General features: G+C 38.7%; 2 protein-coding genes across 7 annotated transcripts; both read right to left on the reverse strand.

Moving 5' to 3' along the window:
* Window positions 1-3,313: 3,313 nt before the first annotated feature.
* LOC143855108 (putative disease resistance protein At4g27220) lies at window positions 3,314-8,697 on the reverse strand. 2 transcript variants are annotated; one of them, XR_013237692.1, is made up of 2 exons: window positions 3,985-8,697; window positions 3,314-3,541 (listed from the first exon to the last, which is right to left on the reverse strand). XR_013237692.1 is itself a non-coding variant. In XM_077365295.1 (2 exons), the coding sequence occupies exon 1, from the start codon at window positions 8,372-8,374 to the stop codon at window positions 4,655-4,657; it is 3,720 nt and encodes a 1,239-aa protein (XP_077221410.1). In that variant the 5' UTR covers window positions 8,375-8,697; the 3' UTR covers window positions 3,314-3,541; window positions 4,649-4,654. The 2 variants fall into 2 exon arrangements, 1 of the variants encoding a protein (XP_077221410.1); XM_077365295.1 differs by having other exon boundaries at window positions 4,649-8,697.
* Window positions 8,698-10,421: 1,724 nt separating this feature from the next.
* Window positions 10,422-15,353, reverse strand: LOC143855089 (gibberellin 2-beta-dioxygenase 8-like). 5 transcript variants are annotated; one of them, XM_077365273.1, is made up of 5 exons: window positions 14,833-15,103; window positions 14,559-14,699; window positions 12,981-13,432; window positions 11,450-11,771; window positions 10,422-10,937 (listed from the first exon to the last, which is right to left on the reverse strand). In XM_077365273.1, the coding sequence occupies exons 3-5, from the start codon at window positions 13,421-13,423 to the stop codon at window positions 10,707-10,709; spliced, it is 996 nt and encodes a 331-aa protein (XP_077221388.1). In that variant the 5' UTR covers window positions 13,424-13,432; window positions 14,559-14,699; window positions 14,833-15,103; the 3' UTR covers window positions 10,422-10,706. The 5 variants fall into 5 exon arrangements, with proteins under 5 accessions (XP_077221388.1, XP_077221385.1, XP_077221386.1 ...); XM_077365270.1 differs by lacking the exons at window positions 14,559-14,699; window positions 14,833-15,103 and adding an exon at window positions 15,173-15,353; XM_077365271.1 differs by lacking the exon at window positions 14,559-14,699 and having other exon boundaries at window positions 14,833-15,102.
* Between the last annotated feature and the right edge of the window lie 89 nt (window positions 15,354-15,442).

The following is a 15,442-nucleotide window of genomic DNA, read 5'->3' on the forward strand; positions in this document are numbered from 1 at the left end:
GTTAGAAGCCTGACGATATCGTAAGGATACTTATATTGGCACTACTACCCTGGTTTGATAATTGCAGTAATTCTCCTTGTTTGTTCTTTTTTCACTTGCTAGAGCGTTTTTGGGAAGGGAAACGATATCAGCAGAACCGTGTTTTGATATTTGTACCAACTCATCTTGTCTTTTATTATTTAGAGCCCAAAAAGCTGTCACATGTCAATTAAAAAAGAAAACACAAGCTTGATTTGTGCAATTATTAAAATACGGTTGTGCTGATATCATTTCCCTTTTGGGAAATTTAATAACCTCTTACAGCCGGTCATATAATAAAGGACAAGATGAGTTAGTGCCATTATCAGAACATGGCGGTGTGCATATCTTCTTTCTGGGTGTTTTTCTCTTGTTTGGTTAGTTACGGATAAATGATATAAGTTTACGTTTTCTCCTAGATTGATACTTGTTGTTCTGTTTTGAATTAGACACTGTTTTCTTTGACTCTGTGCCTTAGAAACAGGTTGTCAAGCACATTTCCTCTTCCTAATTTGAATACAATTGAAACTTTATGCTTATTCTCTCACTACTTTAGCATAGCTTTCTATCATTTGGCCAAATTGGTACCGTCATGTTGCAATTTTTTTTTTATCTTGCATGGCATAATGCACAAGTACACTGACACCAGATCTTTATGTTGTCATTGAAATAATTTCAAATCTGGATAGATATGGCTGTGGTTCCCTCACTGGACATGAAATTGAATGCCATGAGTTAAGGTGTTTAGTAGTATGACTATCAATTTTAGCACTTCTAGGGGGTGCATCATAGTTGCAACAACTCTCAAGGTTATTTGAGTAAAGCTTTAGAGTTGTTTAGTGAAGGCATAGGTTGTTTCTTCAACAAGACCCGAATTATTAAACCAAAAGTTTGTTTGCAATTATGGAGAATTCCCTTCTCTTTTTTTTTTATGCCAAGTAGGATCACTACATTTTTTTAAGTATCTACTTTCCTCTGTTGCTGTATCTGTTTGTATGTTGTTGTATCTGTTTGTAGATATAATACTTGATGCTTAATCAAATTTTGCTGTGGTAGTTCAAGCAGTACCTTTAACAATTGTCTTCTACCAGATCTTTAGCTCAATTGGTAGAGCACTTGGGAAACAAGGCCTACGCTTGATGTTTCTCAGGGGGCTGGTAATTCAAATCTACCAAGATTCTTATGGCAAATATCCAAAGCTGGCTTTCGGAGTCCTTTTCTGTCAAAAGACACCAAACAGCACATAAACAATCTTATACTTGGCTATATGACAGTTAATACCCGATACAATTGCAATGCATCTTGTCTGCAAGAAGTAAAGCCATGAACATCTAGCAGTTTCTTTGATTTTTCTAAAAATAATCCAAAAATCACTGGCATCAACTTTCCTGCCCATTTATCATTGAGTAGACAGTCCTTGAAAGTTTCTTCCTTCGAACTCTTTGGGTTATATGCATTTTCTTTTTCTTTTCTTTCCATTCCGACCTCCATCACCAAGAAGCATTGTTACTGGTGCAAATCAGTTAACTAGTAACAACACTTACGCAACTGATCTGCTGGTTTCGACAACCCATATCAGAAATTTTGTGAATTTTGGAGTTCCCAGGGAATAACTAATGTATCAACAAATATACCGATCCTAACAAAGAGAGAAAATCCTAAAAGGAAGTCATTTACAACATTGTCAAAGCTCTTGGAGACCATACAAGGCAATTTAGAAAAGACAAACAAGCACGTTGAGAAATCAAGAACATAGTACGAGCTATAATAGGTACATAAAGTTTGAATTCTTGTTTTCTTCACGATATAAGAGAAAAAAAGATTGTTGAGTTCATATAAAAATCCAGATCTGATACAAGAAGCTCATCTGCTAGTATTTGTGCCAGTGGCCGAATCCTCCATCTAGAGGACAACTATCACTGAGATCATCGAAAAAAATAGCAGCAATATGAACATTGCCATAGGGAGGTAAGCTAGCAGCAACTGAAATTGTGCCCTCAAAATTTGCAGCAAGGGCAGGATGAGTTTGCTTAAGGGTGACGTTTTCAACCAAAGCATGCCATGAATGTGCTGTCAACAACTTAGACAGGTGAGGGATGATTGCAGGTGTGAGGCCAAGACACTTAAATTGCTACCATTTTATGAAAAGTCTTTTGAGAAACTAGAACTGAATTAATTATTGAAAAAAGGAACGGAACCTATAAAGGCAAAAAGGAAAACATTGATTGATAAGGTAAAAGAAAATAAAAACTAAAAGATGATGCCATATAATATAAAGAAGAATTGAAAGCCATACAAAGACACGCTTGTTTTAGGATTGTTCCAACTCCCAAACAATTCCTTAGGCACCATTTGGGATATAGTTGTTGATTTCTTGAAAACGAACTGATTTTGTAAGCCCAGGCCCCTGCACTTGTTCACTAAAGAACACTATTAAGTTCTCTCTCCAATCCATGAGAGGAACGGTATTCCATCGCCAAAGAAGTGAAGAGTGTGGTAATGACCGAGGCCATGCTTCCGTGATTTTCAGGTGATCATACGACATTGATAAAGCTCCGGCCAGCTTCAATAATCACCCAGACAGCTTCAACAATTGCCATGTACTCCAGAAAATGTAGTTAAAATTTGTTTTTTCACATAGTTTTGAATGCCTAAGATCCCTTCCGCCTTTAGTTTGGATCATAAGACTAAACTAGTGGAAATTTTAAGGGAAAAAACAAAAAAAACAAATTTCGCATGGAAAAAAAGCTTTGCAATTTTCCTTGAAAACAAGGAGAAAATTTTCTAAAAGAGTTGCTAGGAAGATAAGCCATGTTAGGGAGCTTCCTAACGGTCCTCCCTATTGTGTTACATATCCAACATTGCATTAATGGCCATTTTTAAACAAGATAAGAACTGTCATGTCTTTGACAAAATCCCGAATATACTCATGGTTGGGTACACATTGCAATATCAATGACAAAAATACCTAACCTGAATAAAGGGCTCAATGGAATAGAGAACCTTCAATTAAAGCAGAGATGAATATTGGACAGCTTAGAGAGACCAGAGGCGGCCAACTTCAAGATCAGCTGGTACTGCTCTAAGGCAACCAAGTTGGATAAGTCAAAAATCTTTGAAGGCAGATTTCTTGGAAAAATTGGAAGAACTGATTGGTCTAGAGCAAACAACACCTCCATCAAATAGGATTTAATATGGCTTTAGATCAACGATCTGTATTTTACTTCACATATAGATCAATGCACTCCAACATACACACAAATCCCAACATTTTCCTTTCATTTCTTTTCTTCTGTTCTTTTTTTTTGGGTCAAATTTGGCCTATACTAGACTTCACAGATAGCGAAACACACTACATCTTCAAGCATTAACAAAAAACGATAGACCGCTGCATTTGATGGCCTGAGAAGTGGAAGGAAGCATCACTTCGAACTTTCTGCTTATCGCCCCCTTCTCATTCGCACCTCTGAACAATGGTTTCCTCTTGGGTGGCTCTCCGCTGATGGGCGCAAACGTTTGATACCTGTAAGTATATAACTCAGCTTCCATTTTCATTTATACACTGCATATAGCAAAGCTGTACATCTACTCAAAAGGAGATTCATCGATGGAGACATTAATACAAGATAAAACAACTGTGTTGTTACTTCAATTCAGAATGATCAGAATCTTTAGCAAGTTTATGAATGCCCTGTTCTTTATACAGACATTCTGCTTTGTCTTCACCTTGAAAACTTCAAATTAGATGAATAAAATACTAGAAGTTAGGCCCTGTTCGTTTGAGATTGTGGCAACCGATTGTCAGCCTCCAACCTATTGTTGGGCTCAAAATTCTTTCACTTTTGAGCCCAATAATAGGTTTGAGGCTGACAGTCGGTTGCCATAATCTCAAACGATCAGGGCGTTATTACCAAAAGTAAAATTATAAAAAGGGGATGTTCTTATAAAAGATGTGGGTAGACTGACCTTATCAGCTCTCTGTCTTTGTTGATTTGGTATGGTAGAAGTTCAAAACAGAACAGGGGTAGGCACTAAGAAAGTGCAGAGACTCTTTTAAAATTTTGACCATGATATTATATTTATAAATACCATGGACATGGAATTGCAACAAAGACTCGGAGGATCGACTAAAATTCATAGCAAGTATATCAACTTTCATGATTGTTCGGTTTTTCCATGACAAAATGGTAAAAGCAGGAAGGAACATGGATTTTGGGCAAAACAATAGAAAAATCATGAGTCAGGCAACATCAAGAGTAATGTGGAGTGAAAGGCTAAGAACCAATGCTTATCTCGCAAAGAGAATTTGAAAGTGATGGGCTGTCGGGCCTTCATATCCTGTCACTTTAAGAAAATCAAGATAGGTCAAATGAATCGGATAGTGAAGGGAAGTTAGCTTGACCATCAAGTGTCAGATTTGAGGAGAAATTAGAGTACAACACAAAATCCATTTTATGTTGTAAAGAGTGTATCACTTGGCAAGTTCAGTGATTGTAATCGTGCCGGGACACATCTTGTTTCCTGATTCCGACTTTTGCTATTAATAAATTTACCTTTTCTCCAAAACACACACACACACACACACAGCCCATTCCAAACAAAAGCATGAAGGGAAAGATGGAATTCTTACCTCATCTTAGTTGTTAGTAATCATTGCCTCAAGCGAGTTGTTATTGTTTGGTACGTGTGCATGGGTCGAACCCCCAACCTCATAGTTAGGACACAAAGCACCATCTAATTGAGCTACTGGCTCAACCACCAGATAGAGAGATTGGAACCGTGACTTGACAACTTCGTCCTCCCATTCCAGTCCTTCAAACCAATCCTTTTTGGCTTCTATTTTTTTTAGTTTTGGTGCACTTCCATGCCCTAGGGGAAGTCTCTTTAGATTGGGACATATCCACACCTTGGCATATTCTAGCGAAGGAAAATCAAGAAGTAACACCCCTTGGTAGAAATTCATAAGCATTGGTAGTCTACAGAGTACTAGAGTTCTCAATTGAGGGAGTATACCCTTATCCATTAAACCTTCTTCCTCCTCTTTTGGAATTATCCCCTCCAGTTCACGACAATTCTCTACTTTCAGTTCTTCTAGACATTGAAGAGCTCGAACTAGTCTTACAGAGAAGAGATTCTTGAAGCTTTTGCAATTGTATATGTATAGTTGTCGAAGGTTTTCGAAAGTTGATGGGGGTAGCAACTTGAACTGGCTTAGCTGTGGAGGTGCACTCCCTTGACTCACCAGAAGTTTCTCTTCATCATTTGAGATTATCTCCACCAATTCATCGCAGCTCTTGATTGTAAATCGCTGCAATTGTTGAAGTCTTTGTGCTTGTGAAGGGGAGAAGAGATTTCTCAAGCTATGGCACTGACCAACATACAGGTCCTCTAGGTTATGTAGGCTTCCAAATTGTACCACCCCTTTCCAGATACACTGCAATTTTGGTAGTTTTTTAAGTTTCAATTCCTTTAACTTGGAGATCATAATCATCCCCTCCGCAATCCCTTCAGAGTGAAATAATTCTTGCAACTCATCACAATCTTCTAATACAAGTCTACTCATTTGTTGAAGTCTTTGTGCTTGGGAGGGAGAGAAGAGAATCCTCAAGCTTTTGCACTGACCAACATATATGTCTTCTAGGTTATGGAGGCTCTCAAGTGGTACTTCCCCATTCCAGACACTCAAGAGTTTTGGTAGTCCTTTAAGTTTCAATTCTCTTAAATTAGAGAGTGTACCATGCCCTTCTACAATTCCTTCAAAGTGAAATACCTCTTGCAACTCATCACAATCTTCTAATACGAGTGTCTCGAGGCATTGCAATCTTATTAGAAGATCAGATGGAATTATATTGAGTAAGTTCACACAGCAGCATATGCTCAGGACCCTTAGGTTTCTAAGAAACACGTCTGGAAGTGGCCCGTGAAAGATTGTCTTCAAGTTCTCCATGTGATCAAGGTATAACTCCTTTAAAGTCCAAAATGCATTTCTTGACATCTCATCTACACTGAATAGATATTCAATTTTGTTACATTCTTTGATCCAAAGACGCTCCAAGCCATTGAAACCACCCGCATCCAATTTTACGAGATTCTCAAGACCCTCGCAATGCACCAAGAACAGTTCATCCGATCTTTCCAGCAGCACCTTAACCCAATTGGAGATGGGGGTTGATATATTAAGGCGCAGAGTCCTTGAGGCTGTACTAGTCATGTAATGTTCATCGAAGCAAATGCAAAATTTTGTTAAGTTATTCCAAGGAGTATAGATGTCTTGGGATAAGCACTCCACATTCTTTACATGGATGTAAAGAGCATTCAACCGAACCAAGGATGCTACCTCAGAAAAGCTAGCTTGAACTCCATCTCCCCTTCCTTGAACTTCCCACCTGCTAAAGCTTTTCCCCATGTACAACTGTTCTAAGTGCGTCAACTTTGATATAACATTAGGGGGCACCCTTTTGAGAGATTTAATGTTTGATAAATCTAAGAGCCTTAGATTGGTTAATCTTCCTATTTCTTCCTGTAACTCATATATCCTCGACCCATTTAAGCGAAGTATTTCAAGCTTCTTGAATCCTCCAAGTTGAGATACATCACTCAGTGAATGGCATTTGCTTATGCGAAGTGTTTGGAGGTTCGTTAGGCATGGCAACGATGGTGGCAGCGACGCAATTCGAGTGTTGCTAAGATCAAGAACCGCAAGGCCTTTCATCCCTTCAAAAAAAGTATCTGGGATCTTTTCCAAAGACCAATTATTTTGCAATAGTAACGTCAAGAGCTGTGGGCATTTTGGCTGATCAGGGAGTATGCTAATTTTGTTGCACATCAATGAAATCCTCTTGCACTCATCAATATTCTCCCTCCCTTGCCACTCTCTGAGTCCAAGGCCTGCCTTTACCACAAAACCAAGCCCATCTCTCGACGAGATGGATATGGCCACATCTCTAACAAGATCATGCATCTTTACATACCCTTCTTTGTCGCCATCTAACAACAAGCATGAAGCCTTAAGTTTATCCAAAAATGTATGCACTCTACCTGATGCTTCTTCCAAAGTGTCAACATCTCTAAAGAAACCCTCCCCCGTCATGTATCTCATCAGTTTGTCCACAGAAATATTATAATCTTCAGGAAATAAACAACAGAACAATAAACATGACTTGGTTTCCTCACTTTCTAAACTATTATAACTTAGCATTAGAGATGAGAACACCTTTGAATGCATACCTTCTATGTTTGTTGGAGTAGACCTTCTTAGTTGATTCAATGCATTAGTCCAAACCAATTGATCCTTATCTCTCAAAGCCCTTCCAAGTGTTACAACTGCAAGAGGCAAACCCCCACATTCCTTAACGACATCCACCGGTATATTATGCAAATTAGGAGAATTAACAACATCTCCCGCTTTCTTTTTGAACAAATCCCATGAATCCTGTTCCGATAAGACTTCAACTCTTATCTTTGCTTGGCTCTCCATTATATTGCATACATTTAAGCTTCGCGATGTCAGTACAATTTTGCAACCCATGTGATGCTCTCCAAAGGGAATTCCCACCTCAACCAACTCCAATCTTTCCCACACATCATCCAAGACCATCAGAACTGTCTTTTTCTGCTTCAATCTCTTGAACAACTTACCAGCTCGTACAGATTCGCTCTCTTCCCTAAGTGGCAGGCCTAATTTCTCTGCGATCTCTCCTTGGATTTTTTTCACGTCTGGTTTTTGAGACACAGTAACCATTACAACTTCTTCATAAATCTTTTCTTTCTTCACTAGTTTGCCTACTTCTTTCATCAAGGTTGTCTTGCCCACGCCCCCCATACCATAAACCCCGACAATGTAGATTTTCTCATCACTCAATGCATCCATGACCTGTTTCATAGCAAACTTGGTGGATTCAAAAGCCTCGAAATCTTTCGCGGGTTCGAATTCTATGCTTGGAGGAAATAGATCATGAGAAATACGATTAAAATTCGATTGTTCTTGGAGTTCATTAACAACAACCAACTTTCTTACCGCTTCTTTACCCAATCGGTAATGCGACCGCCAATTGGAACACAACCCATTAAGACATTCTCCATGCTCTCCCACTAATTCACTGATTCTCCTCACATCACATTCGATTTCATGTATCCTTTTAAGCCATTGTTGCACTTCCTCTGTAGGTTCTTCTAGTCTCCTAATCGCCGCCTCTACCAAAATCAATATGTCATTTTTCTTCCTTTCAAGATTTTCCATTTGGCTCTTCAAATTCTTAACATTCTTTTTGTAATGAATAAAATAGCCCATGTGGAGCTTAATAGGGTTGAATACATATTTTCCAATTTCCATAGCTGGGGTAACCAACAAATTCATGGTGTTTTCAAACAAAGGATGCAAACAAGAAGAACAACAGAAAAGAGAAATGATGGAACTACAACCAAATGGAAGAGAGGGTCTACGTACCGGATCTTTTATCAATGGCTATGTGATTGTGAGGAAGAAGAAAAATAGTAGAAGAATTTGCAGAAAAATAGAGTGAGGCATCTCAAATTGTTTTAAGACATGTAAAAAGAAGTCTGAAGAGATGGTTTGAAAATGGCACGCCTTATTTGAAGTCAGCATTGGAAAACCACCGAATGGAGACATTTGTTTCCACACGTAAACTTGTATATAATAAGGATATACAGATCAATAGAACGGCTGGGAGATTCTTCTCAACTAGTTTGAAAGCAGGTAAAAAGAGGACAGAAGGGATGCTTTGAAAATGGCACCCCTTCTAGAAGTCAACGATGGAAAAGTGGTGCAACTTGCCAACTTGGGCTGGGCCTAACCAGAGCCCGATGGGTTTAAGGCCCATTTCGGCTCGGTTTGGGTTAGCCTCCCTCGGGTTGAGAAAAGTTAACTCGATTTAATTTTGGGCTGGGTTAGGGGTGAGGCTTCCGGCAACCCAACCCGTCCGAAGGCCCCGAAATAAACACATCCCCCCCTAATTTTATCATGATTTTATTTAGACTTGAATCCTATTCGATCAGAATCCAATATCAATTTTTTGTTTTTGTTTTTTTTTTTCTATTTTTGCCCCGAGCCAACCACAACTCAACTTGACCCAATTTGGAAAGTTGGGTTCCATGGATTGGGTTAGGGTTGAGAGATTTTAGAGTAAAGTTGGGTTTCGGGTTTACACTCCTCAGCCCGAGGTTCGGGTTGGGTTGAGGTAATAGTAATACTACCTAGGCATGGGTTAAGGGTAGCCTCAACTCTGCCGGTTGCACACCTAGACGAAAATCAAGACAATTATCCAAGAGGGGGGCATACCATCTTACCTCCAAACCCAAGAGAAAAACTAGACTTATTCATGCTAGAAATTCCCATAGCAAACTAGACTTATTCATGCTAGAAATTCCCATAGCATCACATCTATTAGTACTGGCCGTGACGTAATAGCTCTCATACCATGTGAAACAACCAATTACTCCAAAAGCTCAAGCTCAAGCTCTTAGAGTTGGTGTTATTTAATCATTTATACTTCAACAAGGCCAACTCTCAAGATCTCCCCTTCTTGATTGGAACCAAATCAACTTGCACAATCAAGGCAATTATGCTAAGCTAGTTTAAAGGAATACTCACCTGTATGGATCTCACAAGTTAAATTTGTTTGATGGATCCTCTCTTGGCAATCTAGTACTATCATAAGGGATTCAAGTTCAAATAAGACTTGTAATAATACTCCTTACCATAACATTCCTTAATTAGGGGTATCAATGGTTCCACTTCAGATAGGATCCACCAATGTCTTCGTCACGATCTGTTAAGAACCCTTATCGGTCAGAATTTTTTGGAGTACTTTTTGGATCCAACTTGCCCAGTCTAGGTCACCATCTACTTCAAATCAGACGGTCCATTGCAGTGTCCTAGGTCCTACTTACGTTGTACACAATTAGGGCTAAGGGTTAAAAAAGGTAAGATGGAAGAAACTCCATTTTATATTGAATAGGCTTTTTAAAGTTACAAAAATACCCCTCAATTTTTATTAACCCAGAGGGGTGGCACCATAAATTTTATTGATAAGAAAAAATAGTTACAAGAGGACATATAAACTTGCCTCTAACCATACAAGAAGAGGAAAAATAAAACCCCTTTACAACGAAAAAATAAAAATTGTTTTGTGCGAATATAAGGGATACACAATTGATCACATCTAATAGCAAATATTACTCCGTTTTTATTATCTCGGATAATACCCTTTTCTAGAGTACAAAAATACCCCTCGTGAATAGACATAAATGAACAAAAATATGAAGGGTATTTTCATACATTAACATCCTCCATTTGGACGCTCTGTTGGATTTTGTGGTTACATCTGGGTCATGATCCGAAATAATTTTGTATCTGTAATATGGATCCAATGAACATGGTTGGGTTTCAACTACTCTGCCTAAATCTTGTCCATTAACGTTCGGATCCATCGGACAATCTCAGTCCCTTACATTCATTTTTACCATTGTACAGCAAACACCATAGACATTAACACAAGATTAAAAAGAACTTAGAAGCAACCCATGTAGTAATCTATGTAACCCTATCTTAAGCTTTCTTCGCCATTGTACACTATACATATGTTATTATTTCACATATACACTTTCTCTAAGATCTAAAACCCAAGATATGATGCACCCTCTATTTCTTGAAATGTCATTCTTTTTCTTCAGATGAGAAACCTAGGAAGCCCGACTTTGTAACCATTCGTTCGAACATCCTCTTGGACTTGCTGTCGAAATTCCTTGAAGGTAAACTTTCTATACACCGAAGGCTCTGTGCAACTCTCTATCACAGTGTCGTTAAAAGGGCACATGAAATAAGCCACTGAAAACCTTTCCACTTGCGTGTTTGCCATGACTCGGTGTTGAACGCTCTTGTATGCACCGTTGCTCCACGCCTGCATAGCAGGCATAGCAAAAATATTAGGAAATACATGTGTACACTGAGAATATGGTGTATGCACTATCTGCAAGAGTAATTTTCAATGTAGAGATTAGTGGGGCCCCACCATTTGCACCCAAGGTACGCATGCTTGGGTGTTTCCTTTAGTGTGTGTATATATATATATATATATATATATATATATATATATATATATATATATATATGAGGAAACTGTTAAGCTCACCAAACTTATGGTGAGCTAGCTTGCCCAATCACATGGGGGCCCACTTTGTTAGGATGATCCAAACCATTCATTTGAAAGTCCCTTACATAGATGGAGGGTGTACCAAAAATCAGCTCTATTCAGTGTCTATCCTATTCACCATTTTTCTAAACTAGGGGCCCACTTGGGCAGAAAGCCATTGGCCTTGCCAATGATAGTTGGCAATTTTGGGTCCACATAGGGATATGTATGTGGAATCATGACCGCGGATTACCTATAAAAAATGAATAATATTAACTTACCTCACATAAGTCACCGATATTGACAATTAGAGCTTCCGGAATAGGTTTAACAGTAATCCAAGTTTCATCTTCGAGCAGCTGCAATCCCCCAACCTGATCTTGGGACAATACAGTGAGGAAATCGCTATCCGTGTGTGGCATCAAACCGAAAACCTCGGACGAGATCGGACATGGCGGGTACCGGTTCAGTCGAAGATAACAAGTGCTCGCCGAGCAATTATCCACGAAATAACCCGAGTCATGGCCCATATTCTCTGCTAATATTTCAGCAATTCTATGTGCTAACTCGGATACTGCTGAGGCAAACTCTTGTATCGCCAATCTACACAAAAATTAAAATAAATGTTATTCCTTGCCACAGATAATACAAGGATAATCACCATGAGACTTATAAAAATGGGGATTTACTAGGCAATTACGCAGCTCACTTTTCGGAGAGAGGACTGCCGCCTCGAATTAAATGAATAAGACAAAATTTGCTAAAATGTGAGCCTGTGTGGCTGTTCTGTCCTCCAAAAATTGAGGGCCCCCGGTTGTACTTTTGCTCGCTCACATTAACAACTCTTCTTTCAAATTTTTCTAAGAAAAAGGACTAGTGGGTTCCACTAGTTTTATTAGAGAGTGATCCAAATCATTCATCTATTTGGCCCCACAATGTAAGATGGATCTTACACCGAAGATAGTATCGTAGCCTTTACTTGGTTTTAACTTCTTATGATCTTTCATTTTACAACGCACAAATTAAACGATTTGAATAGTACAGTAGAGAAGATCTTTTGGAGATTAAAAAAAAAAATGAACGGTTTGGATCATCTTTCTAAATCGGTTGGGCGCACATGAGGAGCAATTCTACCAACCATTGTATTCCCGCTGTGGGGCCTAGGAAATTAGTGGTCTGAGTTTCCCGGCAATGATAGAAGCACTTTTATATATTATATCATTTCATGGGCCCCACTGACTTACCCTTCTCATTGCCTATGTCACCATTGGACCTAATCAATGCAAGAAAAGTTAGTGGTCCCAAAAATTGAGTGGGACCATGCCTTAGAGTCAACAGATTTTAGGTTCAGAAAGACCGCGTCTGGGTCCCACAAACTTAGAAGTCGCGAGGATAATTAGGGAAGAGAATTTATATATTTACCCCTCTTTATTACTACGGAGAGCCCCCTCTAGTGTAAATACACAAGCTAGGGCTGTCCCAAGTAAAAAAATGGGGCGAATATATCACTTCCCTTAAAAAAAAAAACAAAGGTGGGACCCATCATTTTTCAGCAACAAAATCGAGATCGATTCCTCGCCCAAGTACCAAAATCCAACCGTACATTTTCCAAAAAAAAAAAAAAAAAAACCTGATATTTCCACCCCTTTAACAAGCAAATCGAAAGAAAAAAGGGTGGTGGAGGTACCGAAAAAGGGGTGTGGAGGAATTTCAGCTCGCAAGGACCATTTTCTGGCCAGCGAACATGCGTACGTTAGTTCTTCCTCACCTACTCATACTAACATGAACAGAGGGCGTATGGTGTCTACTAACCTGAGACTGTTATATTCCGTAGACTCAAAAATGTCCGTGGCAAGAGGAATATGAAATGCTTCTGACCACGATAGCTGCTTTAAAGAAGTAGCATTCGGAGCTCCCCAACGATAACTATCTCGCGAGAAATTCAGCAACTTCTCGTTTGCCTTCTTCTCAAAAGGCTGCCGAAAAACCTTCACTTGCTCCCTCCGAATTCTCTCCAAAATATCACTAGAAATCCCATGATTCTCTACCTGGAAAAAACCCCACTTTGAAGAAGCATCAACAATTTCCCTCTTACACTCATCTCTCTCCTTCTCCCCAAAATTTAAACGGCTGAGATCAATCAGAGGGATCTCACATCCATCAACGACCATGATTTTCTTATCTTCAAATTCTTCTTTTCCAGCATTCTCTAGAAGAGACTCATATGCTTTCTGAAATGGTGGGTTTGATTCCATACCCAACGTCTGAAAACACTAGGAAAAAATGGTTAGAGAAGAATGGTTTTATTTTTCAAGGAAAACAAAAAACAGAGTAGTAAAATGGGGTTTTTTAGTTATTGTGGTAGATGAAAACGTTACCACATAAGCATTACCGTATTCAAAGCTCAGTTGTTCAGACAAACAAGTCATTTGGAAGGACATTTTCTTTTCTACTCTCTCTGAAATAGAAAGATCTTTGTCTCGTCTTCTTGCTTTTCTCTTTTGTTTTTTTGCGTCTTTTTCTTGGTTGCATTCTATGCACTACATTTTATTTTTTCTTACTAGAAAGTTGTAGCTGAATAATTAAAGACAACAAATAGCTTCTTAACACGTTAGAAATCTTTCACTTGATGTTTGGTTTTTTTTTCTTCATGAAAATTGCAAAACTACTCTCCCATGCCGTATGGCATGTAGGGATTTGTTAGGTTATACTCTAGTTCCACTCTCGGTCTCCACAGCAGCGCTCTGTAGGTAAAAGACAGTTGAGTAATCAAGACATTGGATGTGGTGGGTCCTATTGGGGTTTAGGTGGAACCCAAAATTAAATCACCGACGCGATAAAGAATTTCGAGGATGCTCAGAAAGATTTGTATTCAATATGTTAAAAGAGTACTATGTACGAAAATATTAAGAATCCCAACGATCAAATCTTTAATAAAAACAAATAATCTTTATTACTGCACATGCTATCAGATAATCTCTAACCGTCCATCTTTAAACGATCGCAGATCACTCCGTGTAGTGCATTATCATAGAATGTTCTACTATGCCACGTGAGAGGAAACCTCTACAGGCTCTTCTTATCTTTATATTTTTCTCATTCTACCACTAAAATCTCAGAAAGGAAAGGTTTTTATTCTTTATTTTTATTTTTTTGTAAGTTCTTCAAAATGAGAGAGACAGAGTTAATGAGATAAGGTTGGATAAAAGATAAGTATGATTACGCGTTCTCTACTTATTTATGGGGCAAGTGCTCTATCAAATACTTGAAAACAAGACCGAAAAGGTCAGCATCATATCTAAAACGTGAAAAGAAGGATGATTACAAAAAGGATAAGAGAGTCTTGTTTTCTCATCCCATGCAAAACGCAACATTATCTACTTCCTTTACCTTATCAACAGAGCAAAGAAGCTCAACATCAAAACATTAGGACGGAAAGTATTAATATCGTGATCAGAGAGACCAGAACAAAAGATAAAAGAGAGATATCAGAAGATAAAGAGATAAATGAAAAGCTTGTGGCTAAATAGACTAGTTACCCCGAGGTTTGATTTTGATGAGAAAGAAAGGAAAGCACCATGAAAAGAGTAGAGCCAAGATCAGAGATTGAAATGCAAAAGAGTTAGAAATTTAAAAAAAATGTAACTAAGAAGAGGAAACTTACAGAATCCGGAGCTTATTATGAAAGAAGGAAAAGTAGACTGAGGGCGGGTGGTGACTAAAGATATATTAATTTGAGGGATATTTATAAAGTCAGGACTCAATGATTAGTCTTTATGAGGGGAGTGGAATGGGAATTAATCATACATCGGATTGAAATTCTCTGGTGAAAAATAAGAACACGCGGCTTGACAAAATATCAGACAAATACAGTTGAGATTTTTGCAACGGTGGAGAGAGAAAGTTCGAAAGGGAGAGACCTGGAAGAATGAGAGCCATTTGAAGGCAATATAACAATCCAAATAGACTCAACGGTAACGCATGAAGAAATTCCTTGTGTTTACCCGGTGTTTAAAAACTCCCTGACTCGAGACTCCTTTTCGCATGACAGATAATGCTCTACTACTGCTAATACCAACAAAACCACATGAAAGGTAATGCTCTACTACTGCTCCAGATTCTTTCTCTCTCTCTCTCTCTCCACCCGTCGGCAGGCCTGTAATGGACCCCATGTTCAGACACGGATCTTTTAGATCCGAACATAAATGAGAGGGACACTGATAGATGATTTATACAGGCCCATTAGAGTATCTCATGGGGGGGGGTAGACGGTA

Source organism: Tasmannia lanceolata, unplaced genomic scaffold, assembly GCF_043159265.1.
Source record: "Tasmannia lanceolata isolate RefF3 unplaced genomic scaffold, GAP_Taslan_0.1 ptg000020l, whole genome shotgun sequence".
Taxonomy (NCBI): domain Eukaryota; kingdom Viridiplantae; phylum Streptophyta; class Magnoliopsida; order Canellales; family Winteraceae; genus Tasmannia; species Tasmannia lanceolata.

Bases quoted from the DNA above. Each gene is read 5' to 3' on its own strand.
- LOC143855108 (XM_077365295.1), bottom strand. From the start codon at position 8,374: ATGAATTTGTTGGTTACCCCAGCTATGGAAATTGGAAAATATGTATTC.
- LOC143855089 (XM_077365270.1), bottom strand. From the start codon at position 15,340: ATGGGGTCCATTACAGGCCTGCCGACGGGTGGAGAGAGAGAGAGAGAG. The intron at 13,433-15,172 runs GTAAACACAAGG...TAGTGTTTTCAG, and splicing joins AGGGAGTTTTTAAACACCGG to ACGTTGGGTATGGAATCAAA. The intron at 11,772-12,980 runs GTTAGTAGACAC...ATTTTTGTGTAG, and splicing joins ACGGAATATAACAGTCTCAG to ATTGGCGATACAAGAGTTTG.